This window comes from Pinus tabuliformis, chromosome 9 (assembly GCF_031772625.1).
Source record: "Pinus tabuliformis cultivar Carrire ecotype Pingquan chromosome 9, CPIR1, whole genome shotgun sequence".
Lineage (NCBI taxonomy): Eukaryota > Viridiplantae > Streptophyta > Pinopsida > Pinales > Pinaceae > Pinus > Pinus tabuliformis.
In genome coordinates this window covers 1,357,278,824-1,357,305,706 of record NC_142307.1, presented here as the reverse complement: position 1 = coordinate 1,357,305,706, position 26,883 = coordinate 1,357,278,824, and the positions used below count along the sequence as shown (strand labels likewise).

The window sequence follows — 26,883 nt, the reverse complement described above, 5'->3', positions numbered from 1 at the left end:
TCATTTTACTTGTAAACTATTTTTAATTTAATACAAGATATAAATCAATTGGTTTGTGTGGGAGCTTGTCCCTATTAGGTCATTAGTTCAAATCTCATTACAAACCATGTGTATAACTACCTTACATTTTATGCCATAATTCTTATAGATAAAAATAAGATGCAAATAAATATATAATTTTTATAAATAAAAATAAAATGCAAATAAATAAATTTACTAACAATTACTTCCCACCATTAATTATAATTTCCTTAAATAGGAGTTTACTTCCTACCATTAATTATATTTTCCTTAAAAATTAAAGGAAGGTAAAACTCTTAATAATCTTTTCTTCTCCAACTAAGCAATGCTGAATGCCGACGGAGTTGTTTATTCTACCCATTTGAAATGAAATACGATGGCGAGGCTGTTAATGTGAACGAAGAAAACTAGGACGACACTGGATCATTCTGGGGCCGACCCGAAAATTGCAGGCAAAGTACGAACTACGAACCAAGCTCGTAGGCAGAGGACATGTAGTCGATTACAGAGAGAGGAGGCAACAGTCCTATAAAAGCTCGTTGGCAGATGACCTGCAGTGATTTACAGTTCGAAGTCCATTCTCAGCTTGCAGCTGCCAAGTTTTCCTCAGCATTGGCAAAATGGGTCCTCTCAGCTTATGGACTCCTGGTAGAATTCTGCAATTTGTCTGTTGTTTTGTTTTATTATTGAAATTTCCTTTGTAAATTTACATCACCATTACTCAAGAAAGAAAACGTTCGAGTTCCAGACAATCGAAAAGGTTTGCTTCTTGTGATAGTATCATGGTTCTTCTTTGATAATCGTGTATCTTCTATATCTACATCCCTCTCCCACCCTACTCCATATAGAATAGTGAGTTGAATGCAAGTGTTTTCAATTGCCAGATTTGAAGTATTTTCTGTGAAAATATAGCTGAATGTGCCTAATCCATAAACCTGGAGTGCAATAGTATGTGCTTTTAATCTATTTGGAAAGTCCTGTTCTGTCTGTATTGATTGACAGCAATGAGTTCCTCACTCAACATGAGGCAGTAATGAATTAGAGCTAGCAGAAATGCATGCCAAAAACGAACATTGGAGTTTGTATCCTTTCCTCAGATGGGTTGTTAATTGGCTTCATAGGTTTTTGCTTCACAGATGTGTCCCAGGGTCCATGTGATGCCGAGGTATACCATTTTCTTTCAGACAATTTGTTACATACCAACCTGAGAATGTACTAGAGTCCCTCAACTTCGTTTATCCGTTGTACGACATACCAATAATCGGTCCATTATTTCTTTTATTTCTTAACACAATGACCGTAAATGGAGAGGTAGCCTGATTGCCTCATGTCCCTCCTTTTCAACCAAACAATCAGTGAAATGTGTCTTCTGCTGAATTCCATGAACGACTGCCAAGGAAATGGGCTCCCCTATCGCAAGAGTAATCCACACTGACAAGATACATCTCAAACATTTAACTGTGAAGCTTATAATGCATTTCTCGCTCAATATAAGAAACTTGTGTTATGCACTTATGCACTTGCTCCTCAATTAGCATTTCTGGTATTTTAAATGAAGAAAATGCCATATCATCACTATTGTTTATTGTGAAACAGTTTGTTTCTTCATGGCACCGACTCATTCATCATTCTACAAAAGTAATCTTATGTCAATTCTACCGCAAATGGGGAACTTTCCATGGACAACAACAAGTATTCATATTAAAGCATCACTAGTATGATATTTTCGCGAGCATGAAGAGCCAAATGTGCTCTTCACTACAATCACCCTCCCACTTTTCTATAAGTCTTTATGTTTTTCTTCTTGACACGATTTTTTTCTTATTTCTAGTGCACTAACTTCTAGTTCAAACTTCAGATATTAGGACATTTTCCTTGTTACTTACTCCCCTGAGCACCCAATGTTTTCCCCACTCAAAATCTGAATATTTTTTTCTCTTTATTGATTTCTTTTCTAGACCAGGTTTAAATCCTTTCTTAAAATACTTGAGAATGTGTCCCTTCTAGTAAAATGGGCCGAAAGATGATTTGCTTCAATTATTGAATTTTGTTGAAAATAGTAAGAAATTGATTCCTTGATTTGTGCCTTAATACAAGGAGTCAAATTCGAGTTCCTTATTGTGCATGCTCGTGTTCCTAAAATTTAGGAGTGTCCCTAAAAATTAGGATGAGCTAGCTTGCAATTAACTGATGTGTTGAGATTGAAAGTCGAGTTCCTGATTTTCTAGTTTGAGTCAATTGAGCAAAAACACAAGTGATTGACTTGAAATAGGACGAGTTGCATGAGCAGTTAACTCATGCTAACTCAATCAGTCACAAAATCATTCCTTAATTAGAAAATTCACTAATTTTAGCCATTCAAATTGCTTTAAAAGGAGGAACAAAGGCACAATTTATTCATTATCTTGTGAGCACGAGTTGGTGAGACAAGATAATAGAGCTCACGGGTTTGTGAGCAGGTTGCACAAGTTTGTGCGTGGAGGATGTGAGAGGAAGAGGGTGCAAGAGAAGATTGTGCACAAGATGGGAGAGGGCAGCAGAGATCAACAGTCTTGCAAAAGTTACAAGCTTAGATCAAGCAGGAAAGACAAGTGTGTCTTTCAGATTAAAACAGTTGTATTTTGTAAGAGATCAATTCCTCAGTTTTTGCTATCAATAAAATTTTCATCAAGCAGAAGGTTTTCCCAGTTGGGTTCCCTAGACAATTCTGTGTTTTTGAATCGTGTGACTGTACTTTTATTTCTGTTCCTATTCCGCTGCAAATTTGAAGTAGAGAAATTCTGTGTTTTAGTTGAAAGAAACTAGTTTTCAGATTGTTCACTATATCAGATCATAATTTCCTGGATTTGCTACAAATTTCTCCATCATTTTCTTTAAGCATCCCTTTGTCACTATCTCTCTCATAATTCTGATTTTGAGCTAGTAAGAATCCAGGTCTTAAACGTAGTTCTGTACCCTTTAAGTTACCCTGTTCTCTCCGTGGACAGTCAGCACAGGTTGTGTGCGCGATAAGGGAAATTCCTGTGACCTAGGACGTGCTCAAATTATCTCTGTAAGTAGGCAAAAAAATAAAAGTTTATCCGTTCACCTTTGTGGGGCCTAAAGAGAGGCAGGTTCTGCCCATAAGGGTGTCGGTTGTACATCTGTTGAGATATAGATATGAGATTGTTTTATTTTTATATTATCTCTAGGAATAGGAAGTCAAATACATTCTACTCATCTTACATGTCTCCCCATACTTATTAGTAAGGTTCTACTTCTTGATTTCCTCTTCTCCTCAAGGTAATCTTTAGCCAATGTGCCATGGCTAAAGCATTCATCGCACATGAATAATATTTTTTGACAATGATCAATATCTAAATTTGATTTTGTGCTTGTGACATCAATGGCTCTGTTTTGCTGCTTGCATACTTCTCCTAATTTCAATACACGTATTCATATTTTTCAATACATGTATTCATATTATTTGATGATAAAGTTCCTTTCTTGAGAATTAGGAATGCAATATATTTATTCACCGCCTTATATTTCGAGAAATATTTTAACACTTTTATTTTGTTCAACATACCTTTCGTATTATTTATTACATGAATCATTCCTAAATAAATTTCTAAAACCCAACTGTATCAAATGTCGGATAATTTGTTCTAGGATGTCCAAAACCACGTTTATGGTAAAAGGGGGGAAATAAATAAGTAAAGTTGATGTTTTTTTCTTTCCCCAATAAAGAATTGATGAGAAGTTATGTACCATGTCCATAGAAACACTTTTAGCATCCATAGGGACCACTTAATCTAGAGAACTAATTGCATTTTTCTCAAGTTGAGCCACCTAGAAAAGACCAAGAAAGGCTAGGAGTAGACTGAAATTCATCTGACTTGTGGGTGGGATCATAATGAAGTGGTCTATAAACTGCCTTGGATATTTCAATGGTTTCCTCAGTAAAAATGATCTTAAATCATTGCTACTACAATAAGCTTATGCTCAACTACATGAGTAATTTCTTTTGTTTTTTTATTTTATTTTTGTATTTTTATTCTTTAGAACGAGAAATAAAACACACTGCACAATTTCCTCTAACGACTATGACATAAAACATAATTAAAATCGCAAATACACACTCTATATTTACCCTAGGAAACTTGATGTTGGAAAATTTAAAAGAAATGAATGATGTTGGAATTTCTAAGTCTATCCATTAGAAACCTTTCATGTACTTTATGATTTATTCCTACCTACTTGTTCTGTTAATTAACAAAATATTTACCATGTAAATAATGGAAATAAATACAAGTACATGTTCAACACATTACAGATCATCAACTGAAGGAAATAGAAACAAGCACACAAGTGACACCGTTATTTTTGGACTAGTGTCCCTAGAAAAACCCAATGCAGGAAAATCGGTGCAGCTATCTGAGGGTTTGATTTATTAAACAGTTTCAGAATACAATCTAGGTGCCAAATCCGACTCACCCAACAAAGAAAAATCTCGGAAGTTGTACCTCTCTACTCGAAAGCATATATTTTGGCTGAAACCTTGGATAAACACTCTGGCAGCTCCACAGCTCCAATCTGCCCCTCGAAACCCCAGCGTCAGACTCTAGGGACTGCGTTAGCCTCTCTCTGGCCCAACGTTAGCCCAACGTCACTTTGGCTTGGCCCGCGTCAACCTCTGGAGGCATTGCGTCAGTCCTCTGGCCCTCTGCGTCACCCATGTTGGCCCTCTGAGGCACTGCGTAGCTCTTGGCTGGCTCGGCGTGAACCCTTGGCTGCTTCTGCGTCCCTCTCTCTGGCTACTGCGCTGATCCTCCCGGTGCTATCTCTGCCTCTCCGCGTCTGTATTTACTACCCCTCAGCCGCAACTTTGATCACTCTCTCAACTTTCTCAGCAAACCTAGCCCCAAAAAGTCTAAATCTTGATCTCTTGATGTGTTCTCCAAGTGACTCTCAAGCCTCCTCTTATACTTTTCTTGTTGACAAATCAATGGCCGAGATTAAGTCCCTAATCAACGGCTAAGATTAGCGCAGGCTTGATCCATGACTTTTGGACCATTATAACACAGTTTTATATTAATTCACATTAATATTTTATTTTCCTTAAGTTTAGACTTAGGAACTCCATTAAAAATATTAATTATTTTAATATTTTCTAGACTGTTTAGAATCTGCCCAAACCCTTTCTGGGTATTGGAGATCTCATGTGCCTTAGCCTCTCCACCAATTTTCGTGGCTAGAGCACATCCGATGCTACCCCAAATCAACAAATGATTGCCATTCTTAGTAACCAATGGAGAGTACAAGGCAAAATATAAAGATAATAAATCTTGCTGTGGAGCTATTAGACACTATGATTAATTATAGTCCCCTACAAGTACGCTTTCTCCTCTATTTGTTATCTTTCTACTTCTCTTCACCGCTAGTTTACAATGGAATATTAAATCACTAAAGTGGGAGCTCGACCCCTTTCCTTCCTTTTGGCTTGGGATTTAACATCTTTTTGTGGCTATTGGGGTCGGGGTTTCAAATTTTCACAATACTTCTAGAATTCTCTAGTGGATTTCCATACCCCATTAACACTACATGGGCAAATCACGGTGAGTTGACATAGCTGCCACATGGACCTACAAGGAATAATTCGATCCCTAGCTTGCTAGGGTGTAACTTTCATGTTCAGACTTTGTTTGGGGGAAACAACCTATGATTTTTTTTTTCTAAGTTAGGCTAATTCTATTACTGAAAAAATATTGTACACTAAGGCCTTAGCCTGTGCATATCCATGCCTGAGTGTTGGCAAAAAACAACAGAAACTGAGTCTGGACTGCCCATAATGGGAAACCAGTCCGAATCAAAAAACGAGTGCAAAATTTAACTTGCTGCCCACGCAGGGGAAACCAACAATTGCGCACAATTGTTTATCAGTTTTTCAAGATGAAACAGAAACCAACCAAGGAACCTAATACCATCAGTTTTTCTGGAACCCCCATTAAAGAAACTAGAAAGTAGAATTCCCGATAAAAAAACCTGAGAAAAGCAGACACATGGCAGGCTGTGTGGCAAACACGTGGCAAGCAGAGTGGCTGACTAGGAGCGAGGTGGTGACGATGGGTGTTCCTCCACGATGAAACACCTGTACTCCTCCATGTCGACACCTGCCTGTTGGGAAGCCTCCGTGTTGTCTGCCTGCTGCGCCGGTTGTTCCTCCTCGATGAAACAGCGGTAAGGATCCACGTCTTCTACTGCATGCTGGTCCTGGTTCGCCTTCTTCTCTGTTTGTCCCGTCTCCTTCTCAGTTTGCCGCGTCCTTGCTCCGTGGGTGCTCGTTTGAGCCATGTCCAAATCTGCTTTGGTGTGGCCACCACCTTCAGTGGCCTGCTCCTCAATTGCTCTAGTGTGGCCACCACCTTCAGTGGCCTGTCCCTCAATTGCTTGCTCCGTCTCGTGAAAGCTGATGGAGATAGTGGCAGTGATGATGGGCCTGTTCATGGATGAACGAAAGGTGAATTGGGTGGAATGGAGATGCGGCTGTGGATTGGAAGGAGTGCCCCTGGGGGGGAAGCAGGAATGGAAGGAATGCCGCTGGGAGGCGAGGCAGGGGGCGTCGAATGGAGGCGGTGAGGTTGAGAGCGGCCTCTACCACTGCGGGTGTTTGGGTAGCACCCTGATATCTGCTGGGCTAGAGAGGAAGTAGAGTCAGAAACCGGGGAACATTGGGACGAGCCAAGCTTCCTCTGCTTCCACCCCTGCAACTGCGCATACGATGACGCATTCTCGGCATGTTGGCGCCAGAAGTTTGAGAATTTCTTCCGGAATTGGGCTCAGAGTGATGCAGAGGCTCAGTATAATTTACGGGCGGCTCTGAGGAGGGACTAGCTACAGAGGCTGAGTGGAAGACGAAATGGCAAGCCAGGCTCTGGGTGAAGTGAATTCCCGGGCCTAAGTCAATGCAGCAGAGGAGGTGGCAGCGCCTCCCAGTGGTAGTGCGAGAGCTGGGTGAAGCAGCAGCTTGAGGGTAGAGGCATTGCAGAGGCAGAGGATGATGGACAGGTGCAGTGGTGAGAGCAGCATCGGAATTCATTTTTGCGTGGAGCCGAGGTGGGTGGTTGCATACAGGTTGGAGACGACGCCCCCTTAAATGCCATTTATGACTGTTGTTAATGTCATTTTTAGACCAGTGTGCCAGATTACGGAGGGCCATGTGGTTTGGCCACATGCCATTCCGTTCGACCGCCACCTCAATGTCCTTGCTGAGCACCCGCATCTGGGAGGAAACAACCTATGATTGGAAAGCTATCAACGTGTATAATGTAGTGAGGAACCCTAGGACAATTGTACTAGAGGTTAGAGACCCCAAAATTCCACTTCTTTGACCCCAAATTGGAGGATTTTAAGTGCTAGTCCATCCTTGTAGTTTTCAAGATTGGACCCAAAGTGCAACTTGTAGGTCCCTAATTCTATCTTCCCCATTCCAGAAAAACAATAAGGCAATATAATAACTATGGTTACTCATTTTGGGGGGCTTTTGCTCTTCAAAAGCTTTAGTTTGAAGGAGTTGACGAAACAATTCCTCAACTTTCTCCTTCGAGTACCATTTAGCCTTGGTTAGTAGTTGTCCCTTCAATTCCACCTAACATAGTTCTTGTTGACCCCTTTTGGTCCTTTTGAACTTCTTCTACAAAATTGTATCTTTTGGTAATTCTACTAGTGCATCTTGTTGAAAAATGTGTAACTAGGTGCGATCTTCATTAGTATGAAATGCATTCTTGTAAATATAAAATGAAAAAGATATTATTATTATTATTGAAGCATGGGTTTCATGCTCAAGTTCTTTTATTTTATAGGTCAAGCACCCATTGAGTGCTTCTAGGGTTTGTCCTAGGTATAAGAGTCATTGTCATATATGGAAGACCCTATGGGCACATTGTAAATTGTAAAAGAAAATTTATTTTGTCTTGAAAGTGTCAAAATACCTCCAAGATCAAGTCGGCCTAATGAGCTGTCAAGTTGGCCTACATGAAGAGCCACGTCCACCCTTGAAGAAGCCTATATATAAGAAGAACTCGTCCTCCATTTGGATCATTCACTCACTCATCTCTCATGCGAAGAAGGAAGCAGAAGGAGGTCGAAGAAGGAAGTGCGAAGAAGAGAAGGACAAAGAAAATCGAAGTGTTTGGGTCTCTCTACATTCTTCTAGAAGTGCGAAGTTAGGGTTTCTACGCTGGGCAAGTCTGAGGTTTGATTTTGGGTGCAAGAAGAGAAGGAAGGCAAGCGAAGGTCTATTAGGGCTTCCTACTAGTCCTAGGACTCAAGTCAAGGCAAGTGAAGTCAAGGGGAAGGCAGTTAGAGGGAGATCGAAGTCTCCTATAGAAGCAGCAACAGTTGCAATAGTTGCTGGGGAGCAAAATTTTGGATTTACTGGGAAGTTGAAGATATTGCAATAGAAGGCCAAGGAAGACTTGATCTTGGAGGGTATTTGTCTGAGTTTAGGTCATGGTATTTGTCAATTGAAAGATCTGAAAGATAAGAAGATATTTTCAAGTTTTCCCCTCAAGAGGAGGGGTTTTGGACCTGGCTTGCAACCTATATTCTGTGTCATTGTTCTTACTATTTTGATAGTTGTTTGATGTATTGCACATTGGAATAAGAAAGATCAAAGCTAATAAGTAAAAAGATAACATAAGCAGTTATCAAGTTAAGAGAATTAACATATACATTGCCCTATTAAATTCTCAACATGGTATCAAAGCTTTGGTTCTCTAAGGGCAGCATGAAGATCTCCTCTATAATGAAGAAGGTCATCAAAAGGATTGCAAGCCATCTCAAGAAAGGTGTCAAAGAACTATGGAGTCTCATATTTTCTTCAAAGAAGGTATCACGCAAAGAGAGGGACGAGGGACTCTTCTCAGCTCTCTCTGGGACATTCCAAGATGAAGACATCTGGGTGATTGATAGCGGTGCATCAAGGCACATGACTGGTCACTCGCACAAATTGAAGACCTTGTCAAAAGGAAAATCCGCATACTCTGTGGAACTTGGAGACAACAAAAGCTATCTAGTGAAAGGCATTGGATCATCATCTATAAGGCTCGAAGATGGAAGCAACATCCACCTCAACAACATTCTGTTCGTTCCAGGTTTGCACAAAAATCTACTTTCTATTTCAAGCTTAGAAGATAAAGGAGATAGAGTAGCCTTCATTGATGTTAAAGTAGTTGTAGGGGCGAAGGGCTCAAGCATAGAACAAGCAAAAGTGATTGGTATCAGAGAAGGAAGGCTCTACAGAGTAATATCTCCTGTAAACCATGCCCTAGTTCACACTGAGATTAGTCCATGTGAACTTTGGCAGCGAAGGTTTGGTCATCTACATTTCAAAATAATTCGAACTCTAAATTCCATAGTAGATGGAATACTAAATCTAAAGGAAGATCATGAAGGTGTATGGAAAGGATGTGCATTGGGCAAGAATACCAAGAAACCATTTGGAAGCAGTGCTTCACGGTCAAAAGAAATCTTGGATCTCATTCACTCTGATGTGTGTGGCCCTATGACTCCAAAATCACTTGGAGGACATCTTTATTATGTCACATTCATAGATGATCACTCAAGAAAGACCTGGGTTTACTTAATGAAAACCAAGGACGAAGTATTTACTAAATTTCAAGAATTCAAAGCCGAAGTGGAGAACCTTACAGAAAGAAGAATCAAAATACTGAGATCTGATAATGGAGGAGAATATACATCCAAAGAGATTATAACATTCTGTAAGGAATCTGGGATTAAGAGGGAGCTGATAGTTCCATACAATCTCGAACAAAATGGAGTTGCAGAAAGAAAGAATAGATCCATTGAAGAAAGTGTAAAAGCAATGATACACGATCAAGATCTACCTAAGTTTCTGTGGGGTGAGGCAACAAAGACAACAGTCTACATACAAAATCGATGTCCTCACAGATCTCTAGACAACAAGACTTCGGAAGAAGTGTTCACTGGGAAGAAGCCATCTGTCGATCATCTTCGAATCTTTGGATGTCCTGTGTATATTCATATACCAAAGGACAAAAGAAAGAAGCTGGATCCTTTCGGTGTGAAGGGCATATTTGTTGGGTATAGTAACTCATCGAAAGCCTATAGAATCTATATGAAAGATGGACATCACATTGAAGTTAGTCGTGATGTCATATTTGACGAGAGCATAACATTCAAGAAATCAAAAGAACTTTCTATAGATTTTGATGATGAAGAACTTCCTATATTTGAGGAAGAAGTTGACAAGGAAGGAGAAGGATTTCACCATGAGGAAGAAGGACCTAGTGAACCTGTTCAACCCATGGTCATTCAAGAAACAAGGAAAAGACCTAACTGGTTGAAGTCTACACTACTTGATGCAGAAGGTCATGGGGCAGCTCAAGGATCATTTAGAGAAAGTAAAAGACCCAAGAGATATTCTGGGTATGTTGCATACATGACTAAATTAATAGAAGCAAAACCATCCACCTTTGAAGAGGTTGTAGAACATCGAGAATGGAAAGATGCCATGAATGAAGAATATCAATCTATAATGAAGAATGGAGTCTAGGAGATCATATCTAGACTTGAAGACAAATCTGTAGTTACTTCCAAATGGATCTATAAGATCAAGCATGTAGCTGATGGAAGTATAGATAAGTATAAAGCAAGATTTGTGGCAAGAGGGTTCTCTCAACTTGAAGGCATCGACTATGAAGAAACATTTGCTCCAATAGCAAGATATACAACTATTCAATTAGTAGTCTCTCTGGCAACATTGATGGGATGGAACATCCACCAAATGGATGTCAAGGCTGTGTTTTTGAATGGCACTACAAATGAAGAAGTCTACATAGAACAACCCTTGGGATTTGAAATCAAACAAAGGAAGGTATATGTTTGCAGATTAAAGAAAGCATTATATGGCCTCAAGCAAGCACCAAGGGCATGGTATGCTAGAATAGATGCATACCTATAGAGACTAGGCTTCACAAAAAGTTCTGCTGACTCAAACCTCTATATTAAGGTTGTAAACAATGAACATGTAATTATTCTTCTGTATGTAGATGATCTTCTCTTGACAGGTGTAGAAGGTCGTATTGAAGAATGTAAGAAGCAATTTGCAACATAATTTGACATGAAGGATCTTGGGCTGATGCATTACTATTTGGGACTAGAAGTTTGGCATGAACCTAATGAAGTCTATTTAGGTCAAGGAAAGTATGTGATCGAGATTCTGAAGAAGTTCAACATGATGGACTGTAAAGAGATGACCACTTTGATGATCACAAACTTGGAAAGACTAAGGAGTTTCGGAACAAGCCTTGTGGATCCCTCCAGATATATACAATTGATTGGCTCATTAATGTACCTGGTGAATACTCGACCAAACATATGTTTTGCAGTAAATGTACTCAATCAATTCCAAGTAGAGCTGAAGCATGCTCATTGGATAGTAGCAAAACATATCCTAATATATCTGCGGGTAACCATCAAATATTGCCTAAAATATGATAGAAGGAATGATGTTCAATTGACTGGTTATACAAATTCTGATTGGGGAGGTAGTGAACAAGATGGGAGAAGCAATACAGGAGGATGTTTTAGTTTGGGATCATCTATGGTCTCATGGATGAGCATAAAACAAAACACCATTGCTTTGAGTAGTGTTGAAGACGAATACGTTGCAACATGTGAAGTTAGCCAGGAAGCAGTTTTGTTAAGGAAGTTGTTGTCTGACTTATTTGAAGGACCGACAAACCCTACAATGATATGTTGTGATAACACCAGTTGTATTAGTTTGTTTGAGGATCTAGTGTTTCATGGAAAGACAAAGCATATCAACAACAAGTATCACTATATACGAGAGCTAGTACAAAATGGTGTGGTGCAGCTACAGTATATCTCCATTGATGAGCAGGTAGCTGACATATTGACAAAATCACTTCCAAACAAGAAGCTTGTATACTTAAGGGACAAGCTTGGTTTGGTGGATTTGTCCTCTCGAATTGAGAGGGAGAGATAGACACAACATTCTTGTCTTCACTTGGGAAGAAAGAATGGAGGATTGGGTAACCATCTAGCATTCGATACTCTTTGAGAATGTGGTAGGGCATTCAAGACAAGAGTAGTCGTGGACCGATATTCTTTGAGGATTAGCTACCCAAGATAAGAATAGTCCAACGAGAGGTCATACTCTGTGAACACCTAGGTGGGGTATGTACTTTGGAGAGACAATGATGATGGTGTCTACACATCATCAGTCTCGCCAACATTGTGCTCTGATCTTGTGAAGGGATAGAGTTGTTAGTCAAGGCCTTGCCATATGACAATGCTGGTCATTATGATGCTAGACAGATGCTTACCAATTCGACTCTTCTTATGAGATCTCTTCATATTGAGAATGACCATGTACCTCTTATGAATACCTCCCTAGTTAAGAGGGAGTGTTGAAAAATGTGTAACTAGGTTCGGTCTTCATTAGTATGAAATGCATTCTTTCAAATATAAAATGAAAAAGAAATTATTATTATTATTATTGAAGCATGGGTTTCATGCTCAAGTTCTTTTATTTTATAGGTCAAGCACCCATTGAGTGCTTCTAGGGTTTGTCCTAGGTATAAGAGTCATTGTCATATATGGAAGACCCTATGGGCACATTGTAAATTGTAAAAGAATATTTATTTTGTCTTAACAATGTCAAATTACCTCCAAGATCAAGTCAACCTACATGAAGAGCCACATCCACCCTTGAAGAAGCCTATATATATGAAGAACTCGTCCTCCGTTTGGATCATTCACTCACTCATCTCTCATAAGAAGAAGGAAGCATAAGGAGGTTGAAGAAGGAAGTTTGAAGAAGAGAAGGACAAAGAAAATCGAAGTGTTTGGGTCTCTCTACATTCTTTTGGAAGTGCGAAGTTAGGGTTTTTGCGTTGGGCAAGTCTAATGTTCGATTTTGGAAGCAAGAAGAGAAGGAAGGCAAGTGAAGGTCTCTTGGGGCTTCCTACTAGCCCTAGGACTCAAGTCAAGGCAAGCAAGGTCAAGGGGAAGACAATTAGAGGGAGATCGAAGTCTCCTATAGAAGCAGCAACAGTTGCAACAGTTGTTGGGGAGCAAAAGTTCGGATTTACTGGGAAGTCGAAGATATTGCAGCAAAAGGCCAAGGAAGACTTGATCTTGGAGGGTATTTGTCTGAGTCTAGGTCATGGTATTCGTCAATTGAAAGATTTGAAAGATAAGAAGAGATTTTTAGGTTTTCCCCTCAAGAGGAGGGGTTTTGGCCCTGGCTTGCAACCTATATACTGTGTCATTGTTCTTACTGTTTTGATAGTTGTTTGATGTATTGCACATTGGAATAAGAAAGATCAAAGCTAATAAGTAAAAAGATAACACAAGCAATTATCAAGTTAAGAGAATTAACATATACATTGCCCTATTAAATTCTCAACCATCTGGTACCATATTTCCTATTGAACTTAAGTCTCACCCCTCATTGTTCTCATTGAGCATGGATGGCTCATATAGTTTCAGATTTTCTACATTTACTGCTAAGTAAATGCACATATATGGATATAGATTGAGTTTGTAACCATTATTTCCTACCTTCTTCAAGACTTCAAAAGTTCCACATCTCAAGGCCTCGATTTTTTATCCTAGACCTTGTAATCTTTCCTTATTTAGGTGTGACCAGATTTTATTTCCTACTTCAAAGGTCTTTCCTAGTTCTGATTGTGCTTGGCCTTGCATTTCTCTTGATATTTCTTTAGCTTCTCTTGAATTTGTAGGAGTATTTGCTTGATCCTATCTATGAAATTCTTTGTCGTCAATGCATCATTTAAGGTTGATGCGTTTGCCTTAGGTTGCCCATATATAATATCCAATGGGGATGATGGTAAATATTCAAAAACAAATTTTCAAAAGGGCACTACTCCTGTAAGCATGGACAACCCTATTATAAGAATGTTGTATGTAAATTTTCATCTGAGGTCCTTAGATGTTTCTGATTGTAACCTCTTGGAATATGCACTAAAGTCCTATTCACCACCTTTGTTTTCCCATTAGTGTAAGGGTGGAGGACTATGGATCTCTTTAATTTAGTATCCAACTTCTTCCATAAAGAAGTCCAAAATGTACTGAGAAATCTAGTATCTCTATCAAAGATGATGCTCCTTGCTATGACAAAGTGCAACTAGAACCTTGGAAAGAACAAGCTATTCGTTTCTTGTCCTATGATGGTTTCTTATGAACCATTAGCATAGATGTACTGAGAAATCTAGTATTGCTATCAAAGATGATGCTCCTTGCTATGGCAAAGTGCACCTAGACCCTTGGAAAGAACAAGCTATTCATTTTTTGTCCTATGATGGTTTCTTATGAGACATTAGCATGCACATTTTATCGAACTAGTCAACAACCATATTAGTTAGTCATGTCCTTTTCTTGTTGTAAGCAAACCCCAATGAAGTCCATGGATATGCTTTCCCAGGACCTTGTTGGTACTCACAATGAATTGTTTTGTCCTTGCTTCTAGTTGCTATGCTTGTTGATGCAACACACTATATGATTTTTGATAAACCTAGCTACTTTCCTTTCATATTAGGCCAATAAACATACCTTTGCAAGTTAGCCACAATCTTCCCAACAACTTGAAAACATTGGAGATATGAGGCTCCTGTTGAAATATGTAACTAGGTTCGATCTTCATAATGACATATGTAATCATGATTTTATGTATTTGATGTAATGAGAAAAATAAATTTATTATTGTTATTCTTGAGGCATGGGTTTCATGCTCAAGGAAATTTATTTTATAGGTCAAGCTCCCATTGAGAGCTTCTAGGGCTTGTCATTGAGTCTACAAGTCTAGAAAGTCATTGTCATGTATGAAAGACCCTTCTTGGGCATGTTACATATTGTAAAGAAATTTTATTTGAGTCAAAATAGAGTCAAATGACCCTCCAAGACCTCGTCAAGTGCTAACAAGCAAGTCGGCCTATCTAGAAGGTGAAGTTGGCCTATTTGAGGGCTCAAGATAGCTTATATAAAGGAGTACTCAGCCTCATTCAAGACTCACTTACTCAAGCATAAAAAGAAGTTCGATCAAAATAGAGAAAGTAGCCTAATACCTAGCGAAGAAATGAGAAGGAAGGGTGAAGCACTCTAGATCTGTTTTGGGCTATGTTCCTCCACACATGCGAAGGTTAGGGCATCATCTTGTAACAGAAGATACTGAATTGCAGTCACTCCAAGAGAGCCGAAGTTTTGGGTCAAAGAAAGTCTCCCTTGCAAGCCAAATTGATAATAAGGAGATTCCATCTCAAGCGAAGGAGAAAGAAGGCAAATTCATCCATATTCTAGCCACGTGTAATCTAGGTTTTCGCAGAAGAAATCGCTGGATGCTGAAATTGTGGAAGAATCTTTTGGGAAGTCAAAATTGCAGAAGTATCTACTAGGGGGTCGAAGTTGCATAAGGTGCTGAGGTCGAAGTTGTTGGAAGGAAATCTCATCAAGAGGAAAGGTTTGACTTGGTCTTGGAGTGGTCTTGGTGAAGGGTCATAGGTCTTGGAATTCATCAATTGAAGATTCTATAAGAAGAAGAATTCTTGTGGGTTTTCCTCTCAGGTGCAGAGGTTTTGGCCCTGGATGATTGCCTACATCTTGTGTCCTATTGTCTCCTTGTTTTTTATGGTTTGGTAACTGTTTGATGAAAAAAACATAATAATAATAAAGGCAAAGAAGAATCTAATTAAGATAATTAAAAGGACTTCATAAGCAGTTACCAAAGAGAAATCACCTAACTTAGCTGGCCCTAGATTTCTCAATATGGTATCAGAGCTAAGGTAACTATATCAAGGAAAGACAACTTTAGAAAAGGACACTCAAGGGCCGAAGCTCTAGAAGATCATCAAAAGCATCGATCATCAAGGACCATTCATCTCAAGGATCATCACATCCCAAAGAAAGAAGACCTCAAAACCCTAGCCCATCCAAAGAAGGGTTATACACTTGAAGCATTCTTGAGAAGCTCACATCATCACCATAAAGACAAGATCTACTGGACCCTACCTCCACTTGAAGAAGGACTACTCATTGAAGCATCTTGAAGTCTCTACATCCAAGGGAAGCAAGAAGAGGGGTTGTCATCATCATAAAGGAATCAAGGTGATCTCCCTCTCTTTGAAGGATTACTTTTGAAGGAAGGCATCTTCATCAAGAAGACATCTTCTATTAACATCATCATCAAAATCAAGAAGGCATCAAGTTGAAGATATTGTCATCAAGGAGCACCTTCACTTGAAAATTAAGTACCTTTATATTTATGATTGAATATGCTATCAAAGTGACTTCATTCTGCAAGGAAAGAAACAAATTGGTTGGGACATCAAACATTCTTGCATGGAAGAAGAGGATAGATTTGATCCTCATAGAAAATGAAGTCATTGAACATGTTAAGGGATCAATCACTAAGCCTCCAAACAAAGAAGCTCAAGCTCTAGCAAAGTATATGAAAGTGGAGGTAAGGGCTCAAAGGATTCTCATTGAATCCATCAAGGATCCCCTCATACCTTATGTATCAAAGTTGGAGGCATCAAAAGAAATATATGACAAGTTAATAGAACTATTCTCCATAAGTACTTCAGGAGAAGTGATATCTTTGAGGAATGAGATGTACAAAATGAAGATCTCAAAGGAAGATGGAATAGCCCCATATTTTATGAAGGTATCAGAAATAAGAGACCAACTACAAGAGTTGGGAGAAATAATGTCTGATAAAGAAATGACCACCATAGTGCTCAATGCACTTCCATAGGAATGGGGCAACTTCACATCTAGCATCTTTGGAAAGAAGGAATCCACCCCATTCAGTGAACTTTGGTCATTGTGTAAAATTGAAGAAACCAGATTGAAGGCAAAAAGCGATGTAGGATCAAACGAGCAAGTCCAAGCATTTGTTGCCATGGCTAGGAAGAAAGGAAAGTTTGGAAGGTTTGGTCCTCATAAAAAGAACAAGAAGAATATGTCAAAGGTCCAATGCTATGGCTGTCATGAATATGGGCACTACAAGAGAGATTGTCCGAAACTCAAGAAGGACAACAACAAAAGAGGAAGGGAAGAAGCCCACATCATCGAAGAAGTGGAAGAACCTAAGAAGAAGAAATCAAAGAAGGAGGAAGTAAGAGATCTCTACTATGACTGAGATAATCTCTTCCACTAAGTTCTTTTTAGTTTTGTAAATAATAGCTATCATGTTAGGAAGCATCATAAGTATGATAAGATGCATCATATTAGTAAATGGTATCATGGGAACATCATACGATTGAAGCAAGAGCTCATTATAGAAGCTTGAAAAGGATAGCTGAAGTAGAAGTTTACACAGATGTAGCAATCATCACATAAAGGAAGTGGCTTGTTGTAACCTCGTTGAAAGCATGTATAGTGCATAGAAGGAATTCATCATACATCATCATCATGAGAAAGGAGCTTCTGTTGCTAAAGGATAATCTAGATCCTCTGTTGAAATCTTTATTAGAAGGTTCACCTCTACTTGGAAGAAGCAAGTGTCTTGCTGATCATTCCACCTTGTGTGGGATACATTGTTTAGAAGGATGATGGTATGGTGACAAAGGAGTGCAGCAGGACAAGTTGATTGAAGTACTCTCAATCAAGGAAAGGAAGTTGCCGAAGGAAGTCTAGATGACCAAAAGGAGGAAAGAGGTATGTATATATTTGATAGATTAAGTCATGTCATCATATAGTTGCAGATAGCATGAGAAAATGCTCTATCTCATGAGCATGATCAAAGAAAAGGGATCTCTTTCTTTGGAAAGATGCATGAAGGCATGATTCACATATTGATAAGATGAAATCAACATAATATGTCCTCATATGGAATATGAGGTGGTTGACAAAGATGAAGGAACTATGAGTTCCTAGGAAGCAATATGTGAAGAAAGAAAGAAGAGATCGTGAAAGATGCAACTACGTTCACAGGAAGTCAACATCCAATGACTAGAAGAATTGATCATGACATCTCCATAGAGAAGAAGACTGTGATAAGGTCTGTAAAGAAAGGAGACCCTTGACATATGAAGTCTTGGAGATGTGTTTATGAATGTGCAGGATGTTGCAGGCAAGCAAGATGTCATGATGAAAGGCCATCACAAAAGGTAACTTTGATTTGATGTTCATTTTGATTTTTGAACAACATCTGGATGGGTTGATATAGGGCTATTGAAAAGAGAGTTGTAGATGTCACCTACAAGTAGCACTCATGTGGTTGGATGAAAGATCCTGGAGGAAACATGACTTGAAAAAGGTAGCTGTATGAGGATAAAGCTAGATGGGGACTAATGTTATCAGAATCAAACTGGTGATCGAACTGAAAAACCTTGTGGACCGGGAACCAGAAAAAAGTCTGTTTACCAAAAACACATAAAATATTCATATTTTGAAGAAAAAAATATATTCATGTGCATCCATATGAATCCAAACCATTTATACACAAATATGCAAAAGTTCTCATTTACATAGCATGTAAGGGTGCACATAACCAAAATAACATTGAGTGCAATCCATCTCTGAACCGAAAATACATCAACAAATAGGCTCTAGATGGCCTCTAACGTCCAAAAAAAATCATGCTATAGCAAATGTCTACATATCATCAAAATCATTGCCTATATTGGGGACTTCGTCATCAATATGACCATTTAGGCATTAAAATAAGATAGAAAAAACGTAGCATGTCATGTCAAGATTTTGTTTGAGTGATGGGTACATTTTTAGTAGAGTCATGATAGAAGAGTTCGACAACCAATGCCACTAACATCAAAGTACATAGAGAGCTTGGTGCTCTTTATTAAATACTAGTTCCATACCCTCGTACATGACAAAATCCAATGGAAAGTTTGCAATCCCCCAATACTGAAATCCTTAAAAAGCTGTTAAGTTTGTTGGATTTTGAGTGAAATCTAAAATTCTACTTTCTCCATATGAAATCCAATGAGGTTGGAACTATTGACCCTACCGCTTACACCTACCTACAAGTCAGTGAGAAAAGCCTTCAACCCCCCAAGGTGTGGTTGGTGGCAGGGGACTAAGAGAAGGGCCTGTCACACTAATCCCGACTCTCTCCGTTTGAGCTATCTCCTAGGTTAGCTAAGGGGGGTGGTCCTTAATGAAAATTTAAGTGAAATAAATGTGAGTTTCTAGGAGAATTATTAGAGTTGAACAGATTATTTCACTAAGATTTATAAGCAAAAGCTGATATGAGCAATAACCATCATAAGATAAGCATGAAATACATAAACAACCAGTGCCTTCTAAGTATTTTCTCTTTAAGAAATGAAATTGTATCTGCTTAGAATGAAGTGAAATGCTTTCAAATGGAAAGCCAAAATAATCCTGAAAAGTGAAACAATAAATTGTTAGCACAAGATATTATAAATGCTTTCAAGATGAATAAGTCTACAAATCAAATTATGGAAACTATCTTGCTCAAAAGGATACAAAAATAACTTAAATGTTAGACCAAGATGACAATATGCAATTAAGTTTGCAACCCAAAATAATAGTACTTGAAATTGAAATCAACCATTTATGACAATATGCAATTAAACCACAAAATGAGTCAATTTTCAAGTACAAGAAAAATTAAACTTGTTGCAAAATTAAAAGAGATTACAATGCTTGCATCCAAATTGCCTCTTGAAATAAGATTTGCATGTGAGGCTTTAAACCATCAAGATAACAAGAAATTTAAGAACTTTGCAAACAAAGAAAATGTGATGGAATGAGTTCTTGGTTTATTTTATTAATTAGTGCTAAGGCAAAGTTACAGTTGAACTCTAATCCTCAGACCTCATCCTCGCCCAAATGTTTGGATCTCACAATGAGGAGTCTATAGAGGTAGAGGGTCCCTAAAAGTCTATTCAATCAACTTCAGTTGGAGGTAAGTTTTAATGAGGCTTGGGGCCTTCCTATACTAAAATGCCTAGATGAAGTGCAAATTGTGTTAATTTTCCAAATTAAACTAATGCTTCAAAGAGAAATAGTTTGCAAAACTTGAGAGCGTATGCATGTGGGAATACAAGATTAGAAAAATTTTGCATGTGGAGTGAAATGTGTTGATTTTAAGCATGCATGATATGAAATTAAAAGCTAGAAAGCTAAGAAAAACTAAAAGCAAAATTAGGCCACCTATAAGAATCCCTCCTCTAAATGAAGGAGGATGCCATGGGAAAAATTCCAAGCTCCCTCCAACAATTTTTTTAATCCTTTATTAGTGTTAAAAGCGGGTAAAAATGCCTCTAAGAGGGCAGCGCACAATACGAGAGAGATCTTTACAAAGATGAGATTCTAACAAAGCTAGACTCTCTCCCCAAAAAATGTAACAACAACAAACTTGAAGATCGAAAAAACTCTCCAAAAGAGATTCACAAGGCTTGAAAGGCCCACGACCTCGATGAGTTTGCAACTCTCTCCCAAGTGCTTATGGCCTCCCTAGAAATCAGTGGTTGGATAGCGTGAGGGGGTCCTGCATATACACGAGTGAGTAGTTTTCCAAAGCTTCTCCTCAAGCTCCTTGCTGCCCAATGATCAAGCCTATGGGCTGCAAAACACAAAAAAAATACCAATTGTCAGTATAAAATTAGGAAAAAGAAACTAAAACTAAACTTAGAATTTAATTCACAAAGTACTAGCTCAAGTAATGGGAGTGAACCCCCAGACTTGCCTAGCTTTTAGAAATGACTCTTGAATAGGAGATATAACTTTGAAAGAACTAGAATCAAAGAAGTATTTTGAAATTTAAATAGATGATCAAGTAGCTATAGATCAAGAAAACTCCCTTTTGCTCTTCGTTGGATTGAAAACTTGGGGCGAAAAAATGGCCGAGTCTTGGATCGTTGTGATTTTAGGAGTGAGTTGATCTAATTGAGATTTCTCCCACTTTCAGATAGATTCCTGCACATAATACAAAAGATCTTTCCCACACACTTAACACGTATTAGTTTGCACAAGATTAGAGCAATATAATGAATAAGATAAACCAAACATTCCTTCTAAAATGGATTGACAAGCTTATCCTTAGAATACTACTTTAAATCAGTGGTATGTGCAAGATAGCTTGCACACATCAATCCAAGCAAGATGGCAAGCATAAACTAATATTAATTCAACATGCGAAATAAATTAAACACAGTAGTAGTATGAAAGGAAATCACCTCATAATGCCAAGAGAACACCAGCTAGATAGCCCCAAAGTCTTGATTATATTAAGAAAGTACGCAAGTACAAAATGACAGAGTTTTTCAAGCCCAATAGCTTATTACATGATACAATATGAGAGTCCATGGCTCTATTATATAAAGAGTTGGGAGCAAATTGTAATGAAGAATGACAATGACAAATGACATTGGAGCCAATCCCAATATAGAAGTGATTAAACAAGTGGCATGAGGTGACAATCCCAAAGAGAAATTCGAATTTGTTGAATGAAGCTCCAATGCCAAGTGTAAAAATTGAATTTTGGCAAGTGGACATCATTTTCTTTTTCCCTTATATGCCAAATTCGAATTTTATGATAGAATGACAAGTGTATATGGGTGGTAACCCATGTGGGGGCAATTTCCCACAAAAATCTCCACCAAATATTCTCCCAAATTCTCCCAAATGTGCATTAACTTCACAAATTCGAATTTCCAAGTAAACAACTTTCTCCTTTAATGCCAGAAATTCAATTTTATTTGAGCACATGTCCTTTCCTTTTAGGAGTTCACATCACCTTGGGACTTCACTTTAACTCCCCCATAATTTTCCACCTCATTTCCACAACATTTAGCATGTGTGGATATTTATTTTTCTCCGTTTATTTAATTTTGGCTTAACTAATTGCCAGATTTCACACTAAACCTAAGAAAAGTGGGTTTTGAGGGTTCAAAACACATTTTTAACTCATCAAAGTGCGTAATAGTAGAAAGTTGAGGGTGAGAGGTGCAAATTTCATTACTCATACCCCATACAACTTCTGTAGACATCACTTATTACATTACAAATATAATTTTATTAGCAATTTCCGCAGTGCGGAAAATCTAAAAAATTAAAAAATGATTACCTAGACCTAACCAAATTCCACGAATTTTTTTGTGTGATCTAGTATGGTAATATACATCAACTCTAGACACTAAGATGTGTTAGGGGCTCAATTTTCAAACCGTCATTCCGACTTTGGGGTAAAACGTAAGTGAAAAAACCCAGAAAATTATCCGCCTCTGAAAAAAGAAAGGATAATTAACCAGATAAAAAAAATGCTTCATGGTGTACTTGTTTGCTGATTGAGTCCCAACATCCTAGGCCTGTTACAGATTCAAAAGCTCATCATTACTAGTATCACTTGTTACAATTCCCTACAGGATGTGGAATCTGGGTACAAGAAAGATGATGAGAAGATAGAAGTAGAGTTAAAAAACTCTGTTGACTGATGATATTGGATGGTACAAGTGTCCTCTAGATCATCCTTGGGCATGGAGTCTTCATATAATCATCAGGTGCCACTCCAACAGTCAACAGGAACCACTCTCAAACATCTTGAGTTATTTCATGGTAATGTTAAAAATTTAAGTCAAAGGATGAAAATGAAAGATAAAGGAGAATGTCGCTTTTACTTTAAGAATTTAACATTACCATGAATTGCATAGCAATACTATTGCCATAGGCTTGATTATTAGGTTGAGGGCCATAGGCTTGAATATTAGGCTAGCCTAGGGGAGAATTAAAATTGGACCAACCAATTGAAAAAAATAAAAATAAAAAAGGAAAATTTAGGCTCGCCTGCATAGGTACAAAGTGCACGGAATCGGTCCTAAATAGGCAGTTCGGAGGCTCGGTTCAGACCGGTTTTGGGCCAAAAACGACCGGACCGGCCAGTTCCACCAGTTCTAGTCCAATGCTGATAACACTGATGGGGACTAGAGGATCACTTTCTAACAGACATAAGGATGACATGATCGATGTGGCTTGTAAAGGAAAGTGATGGATGGCCAATGCCCTACAAAAGATGAAGGCTCCATAATGTTGAAGATGAACTTCATGACATCGAAAGGAGCCCCACAAGCAGCTGATAGTTCCATGATCTCCACCTAGAGTAGAAAGCTGCTGGAAGCAAGTTCCTGGTTAAGAGGGAGCTTGGACAAGTCCCTGAATAAGAGGGAGCTTGGGTACATTCCTTTTATAGGAATGGGTATATGCTCCCTAGTTGAGAGGGAGAGATAGACACATTATTCTTGTCTTCACTTTGTGAAGAAATAATGGAGGATTAGGTAAGCATTTGGCATCCGATACTCTTTGAGGATGAGGTAGGGCATCGAAGATAAGAGTAGTCGAAGAGGACCTGTTACCCACCACCTGTGGGTAGTATATATGGGAGATTTTTTTTCTCTTAGATGGTCCTCGACCAGTTGCCAACAACCCCTTGCAGCCCCAGATAGCTCGATGTGCCATTTTCTCCCCACCTGAGCCAACCGTGTGGTCCCTCGTTCATCTGTTATGAATGTATGTTTGAAGGTGGGCCTCCCAACCCTAAAGGTATGGCTTTTCATTGGTATAATTGAGTAGTTTCCTTACCTGTCATAGGCATTTTGGGGCATGAATTCGTGGGGGGATTCGGCGGAAAGAGTGGGTTAGGTTTGTATTCTTGTCTCCATTGCCTGATCTCATTGCTACCCTTGTATCCTAGTCCCATGGGATCTCCTTTACTGACCATTAGCTTTAGGGTCGGCACTACATGGGAAATCTCGATTTTGGTTGCGTGTTCCCGCTTCCTGACACCACCCACATTGCTCCCCTTACACTCATCTTAACCCCATTCATCTCTTTTCTCATCCGGGTCCACATGTCTCCATTGGGTCCACATAGGGTTAGCCTCCCCCTCCCTTGCCCACACCTTGGGTAGGGCCTAGAACGATGCCCCGGAGGTTGATGTAACTAAAAAGAAAGTAAAAAGCATAATTTGGCCACTCTCAACAGGAAATGTACCACGAAATGCAAAGATGGCAAGGACATACAAATTTAGCACATGGGTAAAAGTCGAACATGAGCTCTATCCCTTATTCATGGCCATCACCCTGGTTTCTATGGGCCCTAGATGAACACCCTCCATCATTAAGGAGCCCATGATTGGCCCAACCCCTGGTGGGCGATGAACTGCCCTACCTCAAAGGGGGTGTCCACTGCTACATATTACACATCATGCTCTCCTTCCCCTGGAACCTCGAGCAATTATGAAGAACAACCAGTCAAAGGAAAAAGGCATATGAAGAAGGGTGGAAAAAAGGGGTCAGGGTAACTCATGTACCACGATTTGCTCCCTCCTACATTCATATACCTAGGTGTGGGCTTCTTTTGTTATAGCTACCCAATGTACCTTGACATGTGGTCTAGATGCTTCCTTTGATCCCCGCTCCATTCCATCATTATATCATTTGCCACCTACTTCTTAAAGGATGTACTATGGACATGCCATCCCCTTTAGAGGTTGAAACCACCTAATAGGGTTCTTGGTTAACCCCCATTGAGCTTGGAGACACTTGTACTTGCTAAAGCCCATTATGGAAAGGCATATCACCATGAAGTGCCCTGTTGATCCCATAACTTGTAAGCATTATTACTTGATTATTCTAATGATTTGTTGTATTGGAGGGCAAGGGGACGCATTGGATCTTATGCAGGATTGCAGGTGGGTCTTCATTTAGGGTCGGTCTCCCTATACGGGGGCCTAGTCCTCCACGAGGGTCACATTGGCACTTGTAGGGTGAGCGTTGAGATCCATGGGTCTTCACCATAGCAGATATTACTTCATGGATCCCCAAAAATGTTCATTGATTGTTCTTGTTCCATCTTTTGGATGAGGATGATGCACTTGGTCCACGATGCCCTATCAGCTCCACAGTTGCACCATACCCTTGGCAGAGGTTCCAGGATGCCTCCCGATGCAAATGGAGGGTTTATGTCATCACTCCAACCCTTACAGATGGTTTACAGGCATATTTGATCCATTTGGAGATCCATGAGGTGTCTTTGTGTCCCCACACCCACTTTGGAGCACCACAGGTTCTGGATTTGATATCAAGGGGCCAACCCCTTGTCCACTATGTTTGGAGTCCTCTTCTTCACTATGACACCCATTGGATTTCATTAGGCCTCCTCAAAGGCCCAACGACTCACTTTGATGATTATTCGACTCTCTTGAGAGGCTCATTCATGTGTTATTGAGCTATTTGGTGGGCTTGTCACCAAAAGTACTTGTTATTTTGCACATTATTTTATTATAGGGGCTAAATTAGGCCAAAATAAGCTATGTTGACCTCTACTGGTCAACTACCCATGCAGTACCCCCCCCCTTTTCTTTGCAAGAAAGGGGCAGCACCTGATCAGCGTGTCCGTGCCATCCTACAGTCATCAGCAGCCTGATCATTTCAGTTGTAAACCCAGTCTGCATGTATTAATTGTAAATAATCTTAGCAGATATGAGTCGTGTATGTGAATTGCCTAGGTGGACCTAACTTTCTAGTGGTAATCTATGTCCCGGGAGGTTTTTTGTCTCACCGATCCATGGATCGGCAGAGTTTTCCTTCAAACCTGACCCCAAAGCCGGGATGGATTTTGTCATTAGAACTTTAGGAGAATCCTAGTGTGTTGATCTGCTAGATTATAGTTGTGTCGCAGAACTGGGTGTTTTGTGAGGATCTGTATTAAGTGGGTTTGTCCCCTTGAGATGTAAATTGTAAAAAGTCATCATGAAATGTGTCTTGAGGGTTGAAAATGTTTTAAATCCCCTCGTGAGTCCTAAGTCCTAGGTCCTAGGTGATGTTTCCAAAGGCTTAGTTCAATGATCCATTTAAAAAATGAACTAAAATAATAAAATAAATAAAAATTAATAAATTAAAAAAATTAAAAAAAAATAAAATAAAATAAAAAATAATAAAAAATTTTAAAAATTTAAAAATTTAAAAAATAATAATAAAAAATTTAAAAATTTAAAAAATAATAATGAAAAATTTAAAAATTTAAAAAAATAAAATAAAATAAAAAATAATAAAAAATTTTAAAAATTTAAAAATTTAAAAAATAATAATAAAAAATTTAAAAAAATTTAAAAATTTAAAAAATAATAATAAAAAAAAAATTAAAAATTTAAAAAATAAAATAAAAAATAATAAAAATTTTTAAAAATAATAATAAAAAATTTAAAAATTTAAAAAAATAAAATAAAATAATAAATAAAAAATTAAAAAAAATTTAAGGGGATAAATCGACGGATGAGATCAAGAGATGTCTTGATCCTCATCAACGGTCGAGATCATTTCTACATGGATCAATCGAACTAGCCGTTGGAGTCATTTCCTTTAAATAGGGTGCTAGGAGTCATTGTCGATTCATTCGATCTGTGAGTCAGATACTGAAGAAGCTCTCTTGTAAATCTGTTTCTGGTTAATAAAGGAAGACTTTGGGGTCCATATCTTGCTGGTGTTACTCTCTTGGAATGCTGTGAGATCATTTCATTTTCTGCATATGTTATTTTCAGCCATTAATAATAGCTTTTCGTAGAGTATTGTGAGCACAGGTATCTTGTTCACTTGCTGGGGTTTGGGTGCTGTTAGGGTTTCTGAAGTAATGGCAGGTATCTCCATTACTGTTTGAGATCTAGCAGCATTTTTTGTCCTCTTTGTTGACGGTTGTTTTGAGCTGTGCAGAAAACATCATTGAAGGAAATTTTGTGGGCGTTCGGGGAAGTTCTCGGCTGAACCAGCCAACTCCCGCAAGCATTTTTTTTGCTGAGCCCAGTTGGACTTGATC

The 26,883-nt window shown here is 38.7% G+C and overlaps 1 protein-coding gene across 4 annotated transcripts in view; it reads left to right on the top strand.

The window, feature by feature from the left end:
- Positions 1-345: 345 nt before the first annotated feature.
- The window catches only part of LOC149153543 (uncharacterized), a 387,251-nt gene continuing 360,713 nt past the window's right edge, over positions 346-26,883 (top strand). For all 4 annotated transcript variants that reach the window (XR_016262915.1, XM_089440848.1, XM_089440849.1 and 1 more), the window contains exon 1: positions 346-669. Coding sequence is in view for 3 of the 4 variants with exons in the window: in XM_089440848.1 (XP_089296974.1) it covers positions 642-669 (28 nt within the window). In the remaining variant the exon portion in view is untranslated. The remainder of the gene's footprint in view (positions 670-26,883) is intronic.